This window comes from Camarhynchus parvulus, chromosome 3 (genome assembly GCF_901933205.1).
Source record: "Camarhynchus parvulus chromosome 3, STF_HiC, whole genome shotgun sequence".
NCBI lineage: Eukaryota > Metazoa > Chordata > Aves > Passeriformes > Thraupidae > Camarhynchus > Camarhynchus parvulus.
The window spans coordinates 43,224,136-43,243,800 of NC_044573.1; the positions used below are offsets into that span (position 1 = coordinate 43,224,136).

Here is a 19,665-nt window from a genome sequence, read left to right on the forward strand (position 1 = left end):
ACATAATATTAAAATAAAAACTATGCTATGTAAGATACTTTTTTAAAAGAAAGAACTCGAACTGAGATAGCAGCCACAGGACACCTAAATTTTTCAGAGAAAAAGAATTTATTGCTCCCCTATCAGAAGAAACGAACTTCTTCCCACCTCGCTCAGCCCAGAAATGAACTTCTTCCCACCTCGCTCAGCCCTGAAGATGCCGTCAGGATTCAGAGGAAGAAGTTGAGACTGACCAGACAGAATCCTGTGTTTGAATGGAATTTATGCATCATGTATGAGGTGTATGAATATGCAACAGGCTATTGTTTTTAAGGGTTAATCCTCTGTTAATGTGTGTCCCTTCTCAGGCTTATTTTGCCCAGAAAAAGGTGCCTGGACATCCGTAACTCTTTGTTTTTATTGTCTCATATTGTCCTAATCCAAATTGTCCAAATTATTATTACTCTAATTATATTGCTATTTTTATAACCATTTTATTATTATTAAACTTTTAAAATTTTAAAAAACAAGTGATTAGCATTTTTCACACTTCCAAAGGAATGGTTTGGGCATTTCAAGAAACAAAATCCCCTCCAGATCTGGTTTACGAGGGGGCTCTGCTGAAGAAGTGCAAATATTTGGCCCTTTCCTACAATAGATTTCATGTACCACGATGAGTGAGCCACCGGCAAGGAGAACCAGGAAAGGATGCCCACCACTGCCAGCCAGAATCATTACCAGGTGCTGAGGAGAAAAGCCAGCTCAAGGTGAGTTGACAGCTACAGCCACCCCCTGAATAGGCTGCTGGGCAGGCTCACACACCAGACAGAGCATCAGCTACAGCAAACTCCCAGGAAAGCTGCCGGACATTCTGGGAGCTGCCAGGAAAAGCAGCCTATAAAGCTGCCCGGGCATCGGGGAGCAGCCAAAGGCTCAGCAGCGGGCAGAGTTGGGCTCTTCCCAGCCGCCCAAATGTCACCTTTCCCAAAACTGCACTATGTTACTATGGGAACGTGTGCCGTAGCTTTCAAAAGTGCAAAACTGGTCCACGTTTCCAGGTGGAATTGACGCATAAAAGGAGTTGATGCATACCAACTCTTCAGCATGCAGGAAATGCCACCGAGTCGCAGATGAGATAATGAAACAGTGTGCCTCTGGATGCTCTCTGGCAGTGCTGCAGACCTCGCTCACCACCTGGCTGCCCCCACGCTTCCCTTGCTCTTTTACCACCTTGACTACGGCTACATTTTTCTTTCCCTTTCAGCTTGACTCTGTGACAGAGTCCGTTCCAAGAAACCTTTCTAGAGTGGTTTGTGCACGCTGAATGAAATCAATGGACCAGCTCTCAGGAGGAACCCTGCTGCAAGGAAAACTGTCAAAAATGCATTACATGTATACGTTCTCTTTACCAGCCTTCCACCCAGTCACTACCTTACTGTTATGCTATTTAAAGCAGGGCAAATTTCCAGCACTGCAAGTGCTCTCAGATCTTTCCCCCCTTAATTAAATTAACAAACCCTGAAGTAGCTCAGAGCACTTGCCATTGCTCAGCATTACTGGAACTTGCGTTCCAGCTCCTGTGAGTTGGCTTCATGAATACCACAAGGAAACCGGTCCCGGCCCCAAACATTTTACACCGTGATTTTACCCAGCTGTCTTTCTTATGCGTCAAAAAGGAAAGCAGAGACACTTCGTTTTCTCTGAGCAGACAATCCACTAGGGCACTGCACGGGACTCACGACAAGAACAGCTGTTTATCGTGGCCTACACAACACAGGACGACCCCGGAAAGAAATTAACTACAGAAAAGCACATCGGGCGACTGACACTTCCGAATATATTCGAGAAGGTACAGCACAGAGTCTGTAGCAGCACCGACGGGGCGGGGACCGGCAGGAACTCTGCGGACGGCATGTCTGTGCGGGCACCGCGGGGCGGGACCGGCGGCGGGGCGGGACCCGCCGGGGCCGGCCCGCCCGGGAAAGGGCCGGGATCGCTTCCGGAGCGCGACCTTGGCGGCCGGCGGGTGAGTGCAGGGCTGTGCGGTGCTGTCCCGGGCTGTTCCGGGCTGTGCGGGGCCGTGCGGGGCTGTCCCGGGCTGTCCCAGCGGCGGCGGCACCGCCTTCCCCCGCAGCCGCGGCACGGCGGGCAGCGCTCGGACAGCGGCCTCGGTGTGTTCAGGGATGGCGGCGCCGACGAAGGCGGAGAGGAAGGCGTGCTGGGGAGCCCGGGACGAGTTCTGGCAGTGCCTGGACAGCCACGGGGATGACGCCGCCAAGTGCGAGAAGCTGCGCCGGGCCTTCGAGTCGCGCTGCCCGCAGCAGTGGGTGAGCTCCGTGCGGGATGCTGCGTGCTCATGGCAGCTGCAGCTGCCCGCAGTGCCCAGCCCGGGCAGCCTGGGCTTGCCGTGCTGCCAGGCGGAGCTTGGTTCGCACACTTCTGGCTGGCCGGGAAAGGACGGCTCCTGAGCGCAGCCCTGACTGCCCGGGAACTAAGAACAGCAGTGTTGAGGATATAGTACAAAGAGAAAGGAAAATACTATCTCAAACTTCCAGATAAACACACAGGGTTATTGTTGTAATTAAAAAACCAAAATGTTTTAGAAGCTTGTAGAAGTACGCAGAAATTCCGGTTTAAAAGCCAGTACAGAAGGGAACTGCCACACAGGCCGTGCGGTGCCTGGCATTTTAAGACTGGCATCTGATACCTTGTGCATAAAAATACATTTTTTCCTGCAGTGTAATTTCACAGTAAGGCACCTGTCCCAAATGTAATCCATTCATGTTGCATTTTTTTAGTTTCCTGAGCTCAAGATGTAATTATTTTTTAATAGGCACTGTGAGGGGCTGAACAGTTCCTGTTGCAGGTAGCAGACTGAAGGCAATTAAAAAGCCTGGGTACCTTCACAGCTGCTGCACTGACACTTTGAACAGTGCACTTCTGCCCTTTGTTATCTGTAGGGATGATGGTCTCATCTGCAGGGCTTTGCACATCAGCAGCTCTAGACACTGAACTCAGAGGTTATATAGGCTGTGACACCATAGAAAAGCTGCTGGACTTACCTTTGCATCACAGTTTTTATTCAGAGTAGTGAAAAGAGGAAAGCATATAAGATCATCATGAAGTAACAGGGTGGTGAACTTAAAAAAAATGGAAGTTCAATTTCAAAATGGTAAAGAACCCCCAAAAGCTAAACACGCCACCCTTTAGTCTTCAACAGAAGAAACTCCTAACTAGTGCATTAAAATCCTCCTTAAGTTCAGTGATCAAAGACTGTTTACACAAAACCCCTTCCTCTTGCTAGTTTCTTATAATGAACATTGTTTCTCTTTTTAAACAGGTTAAACACTTTGACAAAAGAAGAGACTTTTTAAAATATAAAAAGAAGCTTGAAACAGAAGGGTATAGTCCTCCAGAAGCTGCTGGAAAGTCTTAGGAACTCTGCTCTCAAATCAAGTCAGACTAACTATAGGAGGAAGAAGCCAGAGAAAGCAACAGAAGCTGCTTGAGTGCAAGAACTGGTAATGTAGCAGTCTCCCTGAAATGCAGACTGCTCTTCTTGTTGCCAGGTCTCACATGTCTGCTAAAAAAGGGGTCATGGACAGATTTTTGATGAGTTTAAGTCAAAGAAATATGGTGCAGGGCTGTTCACAGCTTTAAGGGTTTGAATGTATAATTAGTAAAATTGTTTCACAGGAATAAATGATTATTTAATACTGCTATGTACATATTCTAAAGAGAAAATGAAATTGTTTTTCCATAAATGAACCACCCTTTTCCTAAATTAAAAAAGTCCATTCCAACTTGCCTTTTTTGTCGAAAGCAGTGGATTGTATAATAAAATTTGTATTTCTCATTTACCAAGTATTTCAAAGTGTTTTAAAATACAGTTTAAGTCAGACATTAACTTACACAACAGTGGTCATTAGAAGACCTAAAGCATCCTGTACATATGATATGTAATTCACTGTTTGGAGGATGCTCTTTTTTTTAAGCAATAGGAATTTTTACACTGGTGATGGGTTTTCAGTCAGTATCTCTACTAGAAGTATGTCCAGTTATTTATGACACTTCTCACATTATGGCCTTTTATAGAATTGAATTATCTTAGTGATGCACCTTTATTTAAAGGTACAGACTGTTTACAGCAGGATTAATAAATGTGACTGTAGAAGGCATTTAAACAAGGAGCAGCATTGAATGTAATTATGTAAGTGGAGTTACCTTCCAAAAATCACATAACCTAGTGTACCTAGGTGCTGGAATCATTTAATACTATGGTTAAAGGCACAACTTCAATTTCAAGCACAGTCACCACAACTGAAGTTCCTGCAGTAAAAATCCTGTGTTTTGAATTCGAGATTGTTCACAGTACTGTGCTGACATTCAGCAGAAAAAACACACACACCATTTGCAATATAAATAGCATTTATTTCCAATGCAACAATTTAAGGAGATAAAGTATTAAGGCATTTAAAAGTCACTCTGAACACTAGAGAGAACAGAACATGCAAAGTTAAGAATCCTCGTTCACCCTGAGTTTGTGTCTCATCTATCCAGAACGTCACGTGGTAGCACCGTAGGAAGCCGTCCAGCTGTACAATAAGGCACCAGACTCTGGGCAGTCATTGCTGCTGTTTTTGCTTGATCACTTGTTGTCTTGTGTACTCCCAGATCAGCAGAGCCCCGCTCACATGGACATTGAGTGACCGGATGATGCCCTGCTGAGGAATTTCCACACAGACATCCAGGTGGTGAATCAGGTTGGCTGGGATTCCTTCATGTTCGTTTCTAGGAAAGAAGAAACAGTGACTTGCATCTGAGAGAGTGCATGTGTGTTGCAGGAAGAAAAAAATAGAAATGTCAAAACAGCATCCAAACGCCTCTTGACAAATGTCACATCTGCCCACAGGATAACTGATGACAAGAAATTAATTGTTTAAAAACAGTAATACATTACAAAGAAAACATGGAGAGAGCTGACTTAAGTTTTGATATAAAAAAATCTAGTGGAAGACTCAATTGTCAGTTCACTGGTCCAGCAATAGCTGAGCACCCAGCATAAAGGCTCTCTGCTTTTGCTTTTAAACTTCTTATATAGTGAAGTCACCATGGTATGAAGCTGCTGGCACAGCAGGAAAGCTCAACTGCCCACTTTATATTCAGGTCTTGGCACGGAGGAATGTGAGAACTGAGCACACCAGAGGATACTGAAGTTTACTGGTAATTAAAACTATTGTTTTTAATTAGAAGAGAACAAAGTGATTATGAGCGCTCCATTCTGAAGTCAAGCTACATGTAAAAAAAGTTGGAAAAAATCTTTGTCCTAAGAGGATAGCCAGGCCCTTCTTCCTGGTCTCACTCAGTAGCCCTGCAATGCCAGGAGCTTTCTCACTGCTATGTGCTTTACTGCAGATTTCTTTAAGTAGTGTCTCTCCCTTTGCATCACATCTGAGGCTTGTCTGCTTACAGAAACTGATAACTGCTTTTCTCTGAAGCTGTCCCATGCTCTGCTTGTACTGCAGAAACCTGCTACTTCATCTTGTGCCTTATCCTGAACTTTTAAATCACCTCCCAGCCATGCACACTCAGTCTGCTCCAGCCCTCCTCACCAAGCTCAGCAGGGCAAACGCAGCCTCCTCCTCGCTGAGCTCACCACAGCCCACAGCTCAGCACAGACAGGGCCCCACACAACTAAACTGAACAGATGGTGTCTTTAGCACTCCCAGAAAAATACAACCCATGCTGTTGCTACCTTCACCCCTTATTAAAAGGTGTTCCAGTGTATGCAAAGGTTATTAAATATGAGAAGGGTCATTGAATAGATAGCAATGCTTGGTGGTCTTTAGCACACAAAGCCAAGGACTGCTCTTTCCATGATCATTTCCCATTCCAAAATCCTCTTTACTGGTGTCACTTGGTTTTCATGTGACCAAATTCTGACTAGAGAAAGGGATGGACTGCAAGAGGTGGGTTTACAAAACAGTGTGTGCTCTTACCCCAGCAGTAATAGTGATTTCTCTGGGAAGCAATATTCTGTAAGATCAAAACTTTTGGCTGTTTGCTCCACACCAATAATGGTGTAGCCTTCTGTTTTTTTCTGCTGTAAATAATCAACAAGCTGAGATGGTTTCACCTGTGCATTAAAAGTAGAGAGAAATACAAAAATATATAAATATCACCTTTTGTAAACTTCTGAAATTATTGTTAAAAAAATTACTTGGACACTTTTTAAGATAAATGACTTTCATCCCCAAAGACTCCGTCCATATAAAGAGCTTAACATTTCAAAAGCTCTTCAGCAGTAGCACAAAAAGTTAATGGCACAAAATACCCCCACCAATACCATGAAGAAAGATGTAACAATTACAGCTCACATAATCAGCTTATCACAGCAATAAGAAATTGCATTTTTTATGCAATTTATGCAAAAAAAGCACATTTTTTAGCTATTAAAACATTTCCATTCACCTCAACAAGGGGGAGCCATTGCTCTGCAGAAACACTCAGATGCTGAAACTGCTTATCCTGTATATAATGAAGACTGCCAACAACTAGTGCAGATGCACCAAATATTTCACTTGTACGACATAAACCTACAAAAACAAGAAATAAAGTGATTTTTGTGTAGAAAATAAACACCAATGTCAATGAAAATGACAAAGAATGCAAAAGAGAAATGGCTACTTTAGTTATCTATTTTTCATTAGTTTCAGGTCTTCCAAGCCACACCTTGTTCCATATAAATTACAGGAAAAAAGTGCTGTGTAATTTAGCAGAAAGATAAAAATTAGAAAAGTACTGTGTCTTGACAACATGCTTTTACAATACTAATTATACAAAGTAAGGAGTTAAGTGTCCAAGCCTTAGCAAGGATGGATGGTTTGACACATCCACACACCTGTTAAATGACAGAGGATGACACATAACAGCATTACGGTGCAGACAGCACTAGCCTGTAGGCTTTTCATTACTCACTGCAGTTACTGAAACTGCTAACATCAAACACAAATGGCAATAAAGTATTTGCAGGATTTATTATGTCACAGCTGACACATCGTGAAGGCAGTCTTAATGGGGAAATGGGACCCTTGCTGTCCAACAGACATGAGAATCTTGTAGGTTTACAAGATTTAGTTTAATTGTTACAGAAAAAAATGCAAAAGCAAATAATTTCCTTTAACTGCATACACAGTTGAAAAACTCAACTGTAGCAAATACAGAATTAGCAAGAAACTGAGCATGATTTACAGCAAAATTCTACTTAGTTAATGCATGCTATGTTTAAGTACTTCTTTTTTCCTTAAAATATAACTGTAGAAGACCCCTTTCTTCGGCTACCAGTTTCTTTTAGGATAATGATCTATTCTTCTGAGCAGTACTTAAATAATTTTCTAATTACCAACATAAAATGAAATTAACTTCTATTCTCTAAGTGTGCTCCAAGGTCTAAAATAAAAGTTTGACTATGTGCAATGAACCTTACCTCCTAAATTGGTAGGTTTATCAATAAGTGAAGCCACCACAATCAATCTGCTGTTTGATTTGCCAAGTTTAGCAGCACGATCCTGAAATGTCATTTCCAAGTCTAAACTAGGACTACTGTTCTTCCAGGGTATAATCTTCTTCTGAACATCAGTCCACTCTGTCTGGCTGTCTGCTTCAGCCAAATGTGAACCTGTAACAACAAACTGTATGTTCATATGGATATGCAAGTGGGAGTGAAACTAGTGCTTCAATAAAGAAGATAATCCAAATGGTAATACTGGAGATAACATTCATGATCTACTATTATTTTATGGGTCATGTTCTGCTCACATAAATGCAAGTTTACATCAGCTGAAAACCAGAGGTCAGACTGAATACAGATGTACACATCTACCCCATACAAATAATTACAATTACTAGAGACTGGCTCTATTTTACCCATGTCTTGCTGAGCCCAGTCACTTGGTTTCAGCTCACGAAGCTCCGTTCGGGAATGGCACCACTGAAACGCTGCTGGCAAAGGAATGTCAGTGAATCTGTCAAATCTAGAGAGGGAGATCCATTCATCCTCAGCCAGTTCCGAAAGACGGGGAAGAATGTAAAATATTGTCTGCAATGGAACATAGTGTTATCAGCAGGGAGTCACTAAAGCAAACAAAAATAGATAATTAATGGAACATGTCTACTATCTAGCCTCCTGTGCTTTTAATACTTGTTTTTTCTTGCTACTTAATACAGATTACCAGTATATCTCTCAATATTCATAACTTCACTTAATACAGCTTACCAGTATATCTCTCAATATTCATAACTTTACTTATAGTGCTATCCAAAAGTTCCATAAATCTAGACTTATTGTCTAATTAAACTTTTCCTGCTGATCTGCACTGATTACTGTAACTGAAATTCTAGAATACCAAAGAATTAACACTATGCTTCTCAGCACAAGGGTCTAGAGAAAATCTTGCATATGTATCACTGAAGAGTTGTCAAATACTCTTAGAACTTTCTAGTAAAGGATTTATTTAATGACAAAAGAAAAACAGTTGAAAGCATTAAGACTTAGTGGTAAAATCCATCTCAGCACAACCAATACATCTAGCTAACCATGATTTATCACAGAGGAAAAAACACACATCCCAAGGGAAAGACTGAGTAAGTCAAAGAGTTTAAAAGCGAGACTTTGTTTATCCCAATGCACCCCTTCAAGACAAAGGTAAAGATGCACCCTGAATACATTTAAATGCTTCACAAATATTAGTCTTGCTTTGTTGGGTTTTTTCCCCTCTTGTTCAGGAGTTTTACTTTCCATTGTTTAGCATATTTGTGTTCACAAAAGTATTTCACAGAACAGCAGCTAAAAGAAGAAAAAATCTCTTCTGTCAAAGATGGCACTGTTTCTGCAAAAACATATACCCCGTTCGTATCCACGAATATCCTGTATTTTGACCCTAGTTCCTTCTGTCTCTTCTATTTATCTGCACCCTTATTTTTGCCTTCCTTCCATTTTCAATGATGAAAATGTTTATTCAGCTGTTAGTTATCTGAGCTATATCAAAAAAGGTGGCTGAAAAAGGTGCTCTGGAAGTAATATATCTCTATCCCATTCGCATCAAACAATCCAGCTAAGCAACCTCAAGTAACTTCTGGGAACAGATGCCTTAAAAATCCTAATAAGCTACCTCAACTAAGTAGATGCTCTTCAGTTACTAGACTGAACATTTCCAGTCACAAATATGGAACCTGATTAATTCCCACAGACAGGCACATTCATCACACATACCTCTTCCTACCTGACCTGGGTTTTTAACACAGTATGAAGTAGAAAAACTAAGATGCAATCTCAGTCTAAAGCCCATCACAATCTGGGTGAAGTAATTTTTTGGGGGTTTAAATGAATAATAGTTGATAATTTCATCCCACATTAGAAGATACCAAAAAAGATAAAAATACAATTGCAAAACTAGACAAATAGCATGGTCTTGCCTCTAGACTATAATCCTCAACTGGATGAAATGTTGCAAAGAAGAAGTGATCTTGGATTCGCTGCCAGTTCCTTCTGGCATTCCTGCAAGTGCAGAAAGTAATGTAAGATACATTTAAAAAGCAAGGTAAATTAAATTTAAAAATTCAATTGTAAGATTGGCATAAGGCAACCTAATTTATTTACTGTATCTTGTACAGGAAAGAAAATACTTCAACAATTAAGTAAGGGCCGATTTTTAAAAAATTACAGTATTCAGAAAATAAGCTTTACTTATGTTTCAAGAAAGGCCCAAAAGAACGACACGTCTCCAAATTCTATTATCAAAAGGAGTGAGTTTGGCAAGAAGTATCCCATGGAAATTGGATACTAGCCTATGGCTCAGTGTCAGATTTTAGCTGTTAAAAAAAACCCAACTAAGTCAAGACTCTTCCCTTTGCTGCTTTTTTCTGTATCGTGTCTCCCCATACCAACTTCTTTTTAAGTAGAGATAAAAACCCCCATAAAAAATATCAAGTGCCATTTTAGAAAATGTAACTTGCTGCAAATGGCTCAGAAGAACAATGTGAAGCTGTAAAGAATGTTACAAACCCTGTGCCATGCATGTTTTCCACTTGTTGAAGGCTAGATTCGATAACTGGTGTCAGAGCTTCAAATTCTTCCACATGCAGCATTCTGCACATACCCCAGATTTTTTTAAGGGCAATTAATGCATAAAGTCGAACGCTGAAATTATGGCTGAAACACCACTGCAGAACAACTATGAGGGCTTTCTTCAAAGCTGGCTTCTAAAGAAACAAAGACAAAGAAGCTTCTTTCATGTTAAGTTTTAATGTGCAATTCAGAAGTTATGAGTGGCCCAAGGAAAAGTTCCTCAAAAGATACCCTTTTGGAAATCACAAAGCTTTAAAATGATATTTATTTCCTTTTTTCCATCTCATCAGGACAAAACCTACAGCTTCACTTGTTCTTTGAAAAGGTATTCATTTGCTCTAAAAATCATTATTCTGCCTACAAGGAAACCTCGACTTACTTCTGATTAAAAGAGCAGCAAGAACAACAAACCCAGGTGCATCCACATGTTTATGTAAAACTGGGGTAGCTATTCTAGAAAATTTCACAGGTAATCAGGCTCTATGTATCCAGAACACCTGCTAAGTTAGCTAATTTTCCAAAGTCCAATATTTTACAGAGGTGACAGGAAGAGTTGGTGTTTTGCATAACAAAGGATACCTTAGTAGGAAGTAGGTATTAGAGATACTTAAACATTTTGGCAGTCTATTTTCAATTCAGAACTCTGTATAAGCACTGGAAGTGAATAAAGAATGAACATTCTTAGAGAAATGTACCTTCTCTGAGGTATTTTGAAGAATGATGTCAAAGTGGGCCAACACTGATAAAAATGTGCAGATGCTTTTTTTAAGCTTTTCTTCATCCTAAAGTAAAAAAGTAGTAGTAAAACTATGCAGTAAGTAAAAAAGAATGTAACAAGAGATATGTATATATAAAATGTTTTATACTTTATGCATTTTCACACCATGTTCTGCACATGAAATAATAATGACACCATTAAAAATCTACTTGTTTCCACAGCCAAATTTCTGAAAATACAAGGTCGATATTATTAGGATTTAACTCTTCCTAACATGTTATTTGCTTTTTCCTAACACATCAATCAGAATGAAATATATAGTTGTGTAAGTGAGCTAAAATTCAACCCAAGTTCACTGTATTCCCCCAGGAATGCAAAAGGTCAGCACCATTCCACAGCCTCTTGCCTGGGGCTCCTGCTACCCAGAGCTCAATCTGCAGCTCACGCTGCAGTTGCACACTGAGCCACCTGCACTAAATCTATTCCTCAACACCAGGAGAGCCTCTGAAAATGCAATCTGTATTCCTTTCTCATAAATCTACGTGTTTTCTTCTTGCTCTGATGGTTTGAAGGGCCCACTGTGATAGTACATTTGTTATCAGCATGAAATCACTTTGATCCAACAAATTATCATCTGCTAAAAGGACAACAATTCCAACAGCCCAAGCTCTCCTCAGTCAATCACAACTTTTGGGTATCATCACTCAAACCCTGCATCAGTTCTAAAATCTCATTACAGAACTCCACTGTGAGGAAACTCCATATTAAAAGTTGCAAACTGAATATGTATTATCCAAGTCATGTTCTCACTGACAAGGAATATGGGACAAAAAAGACAAAGGTGGGCTGTGGAAACCACAAGTAACTTAGACCTCCAGACCCAGGATCTAGGGCATCCATGTGGTCCTGATGGCTCTTATATTGGACTACTCTTGACTCACTATGCCAGCTCCACTCTGCCCAAAATAAAACATCATAAAAGGCAATCTCTCAACAGGAAGAACTGACTTTTCTTGGGCCAATTTTAGGTGTCTCAGATTATTGCTCAGACTCACAAGCTAAACTGCTCAGCAGCCCTCTGCTTTTAAAGGAAGACTGGAACACACAGAAAATAAGGAATGGGGTAGCAAACTGTACCCTCTTTGTTCAAATTACTCTCCAAATGAATGCCAAAGGTCTTACTTACATAGCAAAAGCAATCCCAGAATTTATCAAGGAATTGGGGATATTTATGTAGAGTCAAGATAACAATCCATTCTATGAAGTATTTCACAGATGCCTGATTATTACTGAATCCAGCCTGAAAAACTCTGTCAAGAGTTCCACACAAAAAATTCTGAGAAAACAAAATCAGGCAATCCTTTAGTATATTATTAGAGTTATATCCATGAAGAAAAAAAAATTAAATAAAAGAACATTCTCACCTTTATCATAGTATTGCATATATTTTTCGCTATGCAAATGAAAACATTTTAAAACCATCTAATTTCTTTATTATACTTCTCAAATATTTTTTAATGAAGCAGCATTTGATGAAAGTAACACTTGTCAATTTCTTGACTATTCATAAACTAGCAACGTTTTTACTAAATGAAAAGCTTTCAATCAGATAGTAAGCACAAACTTTTACTTAGCTTTTAACAGGAACAATCTGGCCTCCTAAAATTCACAAATTTAAGAATCAGTTTGCAGTATCCTCTAGAAATGCATGATAAATCCATGACTTCAGGCAAAGAATTAAACGACACAAAATTTCTACAACATAGAACTTCCACATCAGGCACAGGTTACATGCCTTTTATAGCCTACTGTAATTTAACATATGCAGCTTGCATGACACTAAATTAGGTCTTGAAAGTAGGTACTTATTTATTTATTTAAAAATTAATTGTAAAGACCAATACCTGGTTAAGCTTTGGGAGAAGAACTAGGAGTGTCTGCCATACCCGGTTTTTAATTCTATGCTGCAAAGAGTTGGCATAATAGCGTGTTCTAGACCTGGATACCAGCTCATCCTGAAAGAAAATTAAAAGGTTTATAGCCTATTCTTCCTTTAAATTTGAATACATGTAAATACACTTTTCTGTACTAAGAAAGCAGCATCTACTACACAGCTAGGATCAGCACTGAACATAAGCTTAGGAAAATATATTTACTTAATTTATTAAGAATTAAATTCTGAAGCTTATAATTAAACAATAAAGTAAGCAAATATCTACTAAAGCTCACTTTTCCCCACTTGGTAAATCTCACAACACAAATATTAATCATTTCTCAGCAGTACTTAATTGAGAGGAATGAGGGGCTCACCAATTCCTACTTCTTCAGACAAAAGCAGGATTCAACAGTACCAGAACGTATGGGTGATGTTCTAATAGCAGCTGCAGTAATTTACCACTGACTTTAGACTCCTGTCAATGCATAAGTAGCTATGATATAAACAAAAATTGGACCCCTACCTTCTCCATTATTTCTATCTATAAAGGTATTCTGTGGAGACAGTAGCTCTCTCAATTTAAGAGGCAGTCTGCAATAGTTAAAGTGAAATGCAGTGCTTCAGAATGCAGCCTAAGGGAAGATTCTTAATGGAACAATGATTACAATTTGAATTATGTTCCAGGAAGCCAAAATATACACTAAAAGGAGAGAAATAAATGCAAAAGGCAATTTTTACTATTCTGGTTGAATTAACTTCTGTCTCATAACGAAGAGAAGCACATTGCTTGGCAAATCTAGAGAGGCTACACAAACAACCATACATGCATCCTGACAACTGTAAATATTTTGCATTTTACTAGTTGTACTAACAGTGCATTTATACACCAAGAGAAATTAATTTTACCTTATCAAGTAGTTTGATGAAAATGTCTTCCATAAACGTCTTATGCAAGATATTTGATCCATCCAACAAGCACAGAAATTTAACAGCACAAATGCGAACAAAGTGATCATCTCGATTCGTACTGTAAAATATTAATAAAAATAAAAATCAAACTCTACTTGTTTAGACATAAAGATAATTCCTAAATTATAAAAAAGCACCACACATTATCTGGAACAAACAGCCATCAAGTTGTCTACAGTGAGACAACATGCAAATACCAAGAACCAGAATTTTAAAATCTGTTCGTCATTGGTGATGAAAAAAATTAGTGAGTTCAAAACCTGACCCTGAGTCTATCTAGAGTTCTTTAGTAACATCTAGGTGTTTAAAAAACTTTTCTATGGAAAAAGCTGCATCAGGAAGTTTTTAAAATTTTGTGCCTGTAAACTGTAATCTTTTAACAACTAATTTATGCTTATGGTTTGGTCAAATATCTAATCCCAAACAACACTTCCTATTAGTTAAGTACAGACATCCAGAATAATTCATGGCAAGAGTAAAATTAATGACATTATAGGCTGTGACAGCTGCAGAGCACCACAAGAAAATATATGAGTACCAAAAAGCTCTTGGAGAAAATACAGGAGTAGTGAACTTTTGCAGTAGACCTTTTTTCTGAAGTTCAGGTTTTATAAACTACTAACATTTCTGAAAACAAGGTGACAGAACTTTTTCTCTGACTTTCTTCCACTGAAAAAAATGGGAATGAAACTATTAAAAAAAAAAAAAAAATCAACAATCCAGTAGCAAAGATCCCCACTTCAAAGGCTGGAAGCAGAGCCTTTGGGCAGTACACAGTAGAAAAGGGCTTGCAACCAATGGCAAAAAGGTGGCTCAAAATCTGGCTGCATTAAAACCTGAGTTTTTTAACTGTCTTTCTTACAATGACAAGGTATGTATTAGCTCAGCACCCTATAAAGCATTACTTTATTGAGGTGAGACAATGAGGAAGTAGTTATTTCAGCCACAGTCAGATTAACAAGTGAAATATATTTTCCTGAAAATCCATTTTTCTACAGTTTGTATTTGAATTATGAATATAATGTGATGTACAACCATTTTACCAGTCTTTTAAAAGGTTATGAATATATTCCTTGTGGGTCCCTTCCAACCTATGCTATCCTATGATGTTATGATAAGCAGCCAACTTCAAAATCAGCATCTTTCCTCTCAGCATCAACCAGGACAAAGACACAATTCACACCAAATACTGTAAGATGTATCCTCAAAAGCATTACCTTTCTGTAACAACATTTGCTGCACATTTTTCTCCAAGATTTTCTATGAAGACATGCACATCCTGAATGTGTCTTCAGAGATGAAAGATGACAAAGCAACAAAATTAGCAGAGTAACATACAAAATCTGTTTTCAGTTTTTCAATAGTCATCTCCAAGTTTAAAAGAAAAAAAACCCACACAAAATTTTAAAAAATCCACAAATATTTTTTAATATACCTTTGATCTTTCCTAAATACAGTTCCAAAGACACAAGCCTCAGTGATAAGTTCACTATAATTTCCAGCATTTAAGAAAGCATTTGTCAAGGCACTTCTCTCATCAAGAGTGGGAAATATCCAAGACTGACAACAATGACTAAGGACTACATTGAAGACTCCAGTCTTTGTAGTGGACAGATCTATGAGCTTGAAAATTATCTGAAAATAAGAAATAAAAGTTTCAAAATCTAGTTTTCAGAAGCGCCAGATCTATTAGAATAAAATTGCAGTGATATCTATTTTAATAGGTCTCATGGTCTTTTGCATCCTATCTCTGCTCAGATAAATGCTGTCTTCAATCTGTTTATAATTCCCTGATATAAGAGCAGGCGAATGGGCAACAATTGGCCCAGTATATACTTATAAACCAGAATTGATCTTTGCTTAAACAGATAAAATGCCAGATGCTTTAATCAAATCTCCTGGTAAGTGGAACAAATGAGCCAGGGCTTACTTCATGAGCATAAACCTAGTGTTTTAATCAATCCTTATACCAATTTACTAAAAAATAATTAAACATAAAGCCAAATTTCTTACATAAGTTGCCATATCACTAGTTCTGTTCTTTAAGGAGGATTACATTAATGTCAAAGTTCATATTTATGTTAAAGTGCAAAAGTGTCTTTGTACCATTTATGTTTTGTTTTTAAGAAGGGCATATTTATGATATTTGAAACTGCTATCTAAAGTTTCTCCAAAAAGAAAAACAAGAAAAACAAAACAAAACAAGAAAAATGGCCCCAAAACATTTCTTTCCCCTCCTTAGGGTAAGTGCAGGAGTAAATTTCACATACAAAATAAATTTTGTTTCTAAGAAATTGCAAGCATCTGGGAGAGGGCGGGGAGATGCAGAATGAACAGGTAAGGCTTTCTAAAAATTCCTTTTTAGACATCAGTTAGAGCTGTCCATGAAAATGGTTTTTCAGTAACAGCTCCTATTAGACAAAGCTGCTTTGCTTCCCTGCATTGAAATGACACTTTTGATAATGTGAAAATCCTTTGTCAGTAGTGCCGATTTTATAGAGAAAGTTGTTCTGAATTGCTAAGCATTAAAGTACCACAAAGATCATGAAGAACTTAAAACTGAAATACTGCAATGCAGTCTGGAGAAACACTTGCTGGAAAGAAAGCTCTAAACTAGAAGCATATAGGGTTTTTACCAAGAACTCAAACCTATTTTCCAGTGCAAAGACAGGCATTGTAACTTTCCTAGTAATTCCAAAATTAAGTCATTGTTTCACCTGTATGGAAGCAGCACAGCATTTACTATGTGTTTCTCAATCCTGAAATTTTTTTCAGCTGTTTCACTTATATAGTAGAAGTTCAGGACACACAAAAGAAATTTATGATATTTAAGTTCTAGCATAATTAACATAAGAATAATCACAAACTAAAAAGAAGTGTGCAGCAGAAGAAATTAATCTAAAGACAGTGCTCTGGGCACCTCTGTGGAAGCCCTTCTTAGTATTACCATAGCAATATTCCCTTTTTTGACTCAAAAATATCCCTTTGTTCCACCCCTTCCAACTATTAAAAAGACAGAGTGCACTGTGGTAGACAAAATTAAAATTGTGCTTCTGTGACAATCAACATCAGGCAGGTCCATATTTTCTTCTCTTTAGCTACAATTGCACAGCGGGTCAATGGCACAGGGACTGTTGAGGGCTGGAATAAGAATATACATAAGTAGACACTTGCTTGGGAACTTTATCTTCATTTTCTTATGAAGGGGCAGAAGGTGGCTCGACCAGAAGCCCTTTGTTGAGTATAGGAGACCTTCATTAGCTCCTTGATGCCTGCTGCCATGGTATGTCCCACTGCAGACAATGGGATAGCTGTCACACAGACTCAACACTCTCAACATTGGCAAAACACACCTTACATAATGCTTGAAATACTAACGCTGAAGTTAAGGCAGTAATTGTAAGAATTTAAACAAGTTTTAAGATCAAGAAAAACAAAATACTAACTATAGCTCATTAGTTATTGCAACACTGAGCATACAATTACCTGTTACAGATAATCATTAAAATTAAAAGCCAACTTCTACAAAAGAAGAGATAATTTATCATCTTTACATACATTTCTTATTTTGGCCTGGGTCCACAGGGAGACTGCAAATGCAAAGTGTTTAAAATAAAGAATGGTAACATTCATTTCAATCAAGTTTTTAAAAAAAAATGAAGAGAAAATAATTGGGGCTACATTTCAAGGTAATGAAGGCTAATACAGATATATCACAGCAGTTTTAAACAGCTAGGAAGTGTCTATTTCTGTGTTTTATTAAAAGCAATTTTGCTGCATCTGGGCTGAAAATAAATTTGAGACATTTGCCATTACTTACAGTTATGAGTGTGACACCAGGACAGGGCTACTTTTGGTGACTTCAAAGGAAAAGTGCAACCCTCCCAGTGTGATTTTTGTGCTAAGGGCAAAGCAGCACATGTGGTTCAAAATCTAACAGACAAATACACTGGTAGACAATTCACAATGTATTACTAAAGTCTTGCACTCACTGTGGACTGTTCTGTACAAACATTTAATTAATGCTTAGAGGGAAAAAAAAAATCCCCAGGAAAGATCATGTAAAAAGAAACAGCTAACAACTTTGCAGTGTATAAAGCCAATAGGAACCAACATCCCAGTACTGAATATGGTTTTCTGGACTTAATCAAAAAAAGAACACCACTTTTGGAGTTCTGGCAGATGCATAAGTCTTACAGAAGAAGAATAAAGATTGTATTTTTCTTCTTAACTCTGGAAGCAGGTCTCCTATGCAGTATTAAACTGAACTCTAAGGTGACTGTGTGTTTTTTGTTTTCTGCACTTGGACTGTCAGGAAAAGAAGCCTTTAAAGAAGCAGTAAAAATGCTTTATTCAAGAGCATGTACAAAATTTTGAACTGGTCTAGCTTTTTATCTAAGACACCATTTCCATAAAGAGTAAACTATTAGAAAAAGGCATCAATTTCCCATAATATTAATACTTTATGACAGTTCAGGTGTCAAATCCTAAATAAAATAGTCAAGAGGAAGAGGAAGTTTATTTTTATGTAAAAATAAAATAAAGTAAAAAAACTAATTTTACTGCATGCAGAAGATACTGAACAGTCTAAAAAATCAAAGAGACAGTACTTTTCATTTTCTGTGCCACAAGATGAAACAATATATTTGTTTATCTTCAATCTCATTCTCAGGTCTTTTATCTTAACACCCTCAAACCTGGGCCTTTTCAGAAATGAAAAATTCATAACAATAGCTGAAGGGAAAATAAAGCATAAAATACCTTTTTACATCCACACAAAATTTATGTTCCCTTCTCAAAAAAAAAGAATAATTCTTGAAACTGACCTCTTTTATTTTGGTATATGCTTGACCTTTTGCACTTGCAGCAACAGCTAGAACCTCAGTATCAAAGATGAACTGAACAAAAGCTTTTAAATTGGCCCAAAATATTAGCTGTGTGTTGCTCAAAGAGGATATAATTTTCCAAGCCAAATCAAATGCTTCTATGCAGAGAGCCTCTGATGAGTCCAGAAGCTGTAAATAAAGAGATAAAAAAAGTGTTACATTTAACAAAAAAAACCACCCAAAAAACTATTAATACTGTGCAGGTTCATATTTTACCTTGGGAACAAGGACTTTCATGCAGTCAAACACAGGTGAAACTTGGTCTGAAGGAAGAACAGACAGGGCTTCCAATGCAGACTGCAGAATTTCTTTTGACCTTTCAGCCGTGGACAGTGACATTACTGAAGTTTCTTCACACCCTTGAGCCAGAGTTGCAAATGAATTTAAAACAAAACGGAGGCAAATCCACTGGTCACGAACATAGCGTGCAACAATTTTCCCCCATCCTTGAGATGCCTTTTCTTCACATAAGCTGTGAAAATAATACTTTTCTTAAATAAATATTGTGTTAAGTTTATCCTGCACATTCCTACTCCACCAGGAAGTTCTTAACTGTACAAACTCGCTGTACTACTCATTTGAGTACTCACTGTACTCAAGGTGCTAAGTTTCAAGGCAAGAGTGGACAAGTATATGGAAAAGAAATCTAAAAATGAAGTGGTTTTTAAAAGAGAAAAATCAATTATGGGCCTAGTCAGTCTCATCAGTCAAACCCCTGTGAGAGTGTTCAGTGGAAACATCACTATGTGCTGGCTGTGTTTTTTTGTTACCCAACTATTTGGGTTTTGGCTCTCTGGCTTCCTCTGGGTTTCCCTTCCCAACAGTAAATAATTTACATTTAGGCTTGCTTGTGTACATGTCATGGCTTTCTGCAGTGTGCATATATTTAATCTCGCCTAAGGGTAATCAGTGTTCCTAGCTAGCTCTGCCTTCACAGAACTAGAAGACTTAACAGAAGAACCTTTAAAGCAGGCATAATTGATCAGACCAATGTTCCAAAACCTGGATGTTAAAACAAAAGAGCAACTGAGTGAACAGTTTGTGTGCAGAA

The 19,665-nt window shown here is 38.3% G+C and overlaps 2 protein-coding genes across 2 annotated transcripts in view; one reads left to right on the forward strand and one right to left on the reverse strand.

Annotated features, from left to right (window-relative positions):
- The first annotated feature begins 1,991 nt into the window (after positions 1 to 1,991).
- Positions 1,992 to 3,787, forward strand: LOC115902298 (cytochrome c oxidase assembly factor 6 homolog). The gene is made up of 2 exons (XM_030945717.1): positions 1,992 to 2,306; positions 3,320 to 3,787. The coding sequence occupies exons 1-2, from the start codon at positions 2,163 to 2,165 to the stop codon at positions 3,413 to 3,415; spliced, it is 240 nt and encodes a 79-aa protein (XP_030801577.1). The 5' UTR covers positions 1,992 to 2,162; the 3' UTR covers positions 3,416 to 3,787.
- Positions 3,788 to 4,389: 602 nt separating this feature from the next.
- The window catches only part of TARBP1 (TAR (HIV-1) RNA binding protein 1), a 32,052-nt gene continuing 16,776 nt past the window's right edge, over positions 4,390 to 19,665 (reverse strand). Inside the window, 15 exon segments of the mRNA XM_030945357.1 lie at positions 4,390 to 4,770; positions 5,979 to 6,115; positions 6,451 to 6,575; positions 7,466 to 7,657; positions 7,906 to 8,077; positions 9,454 to 9,535; positions 10,043 to 10,239; positions 10,801 to 10,887; positions 12,010 to 12,159; positions 12,728 to 12,838; positions 13,666 to 13,786; positions 14,946 to 15,017; positions 15,164 to 15,363; positions 18,555 to 18,743; positions 18,831 to 19,086. Coding sequence (XP_030801217.1) covers positions 4,605 to 4,770; positions 5,979 to 6,115; positions 6,451 to 6,575; positions 7,466 to 7,657; positions 7,906 to 8,077; positions 9,454 to 9,535; positions 10,043 to 10,239; positions 10,801 to 10,887; positions 12,010 to 12,159; positions 12,728 to 12,838; positions 13,666 to 13,786; positions 14,946 to 15,017; positions 15,164 to 15,363; positions 18,555 to 18,743; positions 18,831 to 19,086 — 2,257 coding nt within the window. The 3' untranslated portion in view covers positions 4,390 to 4,604.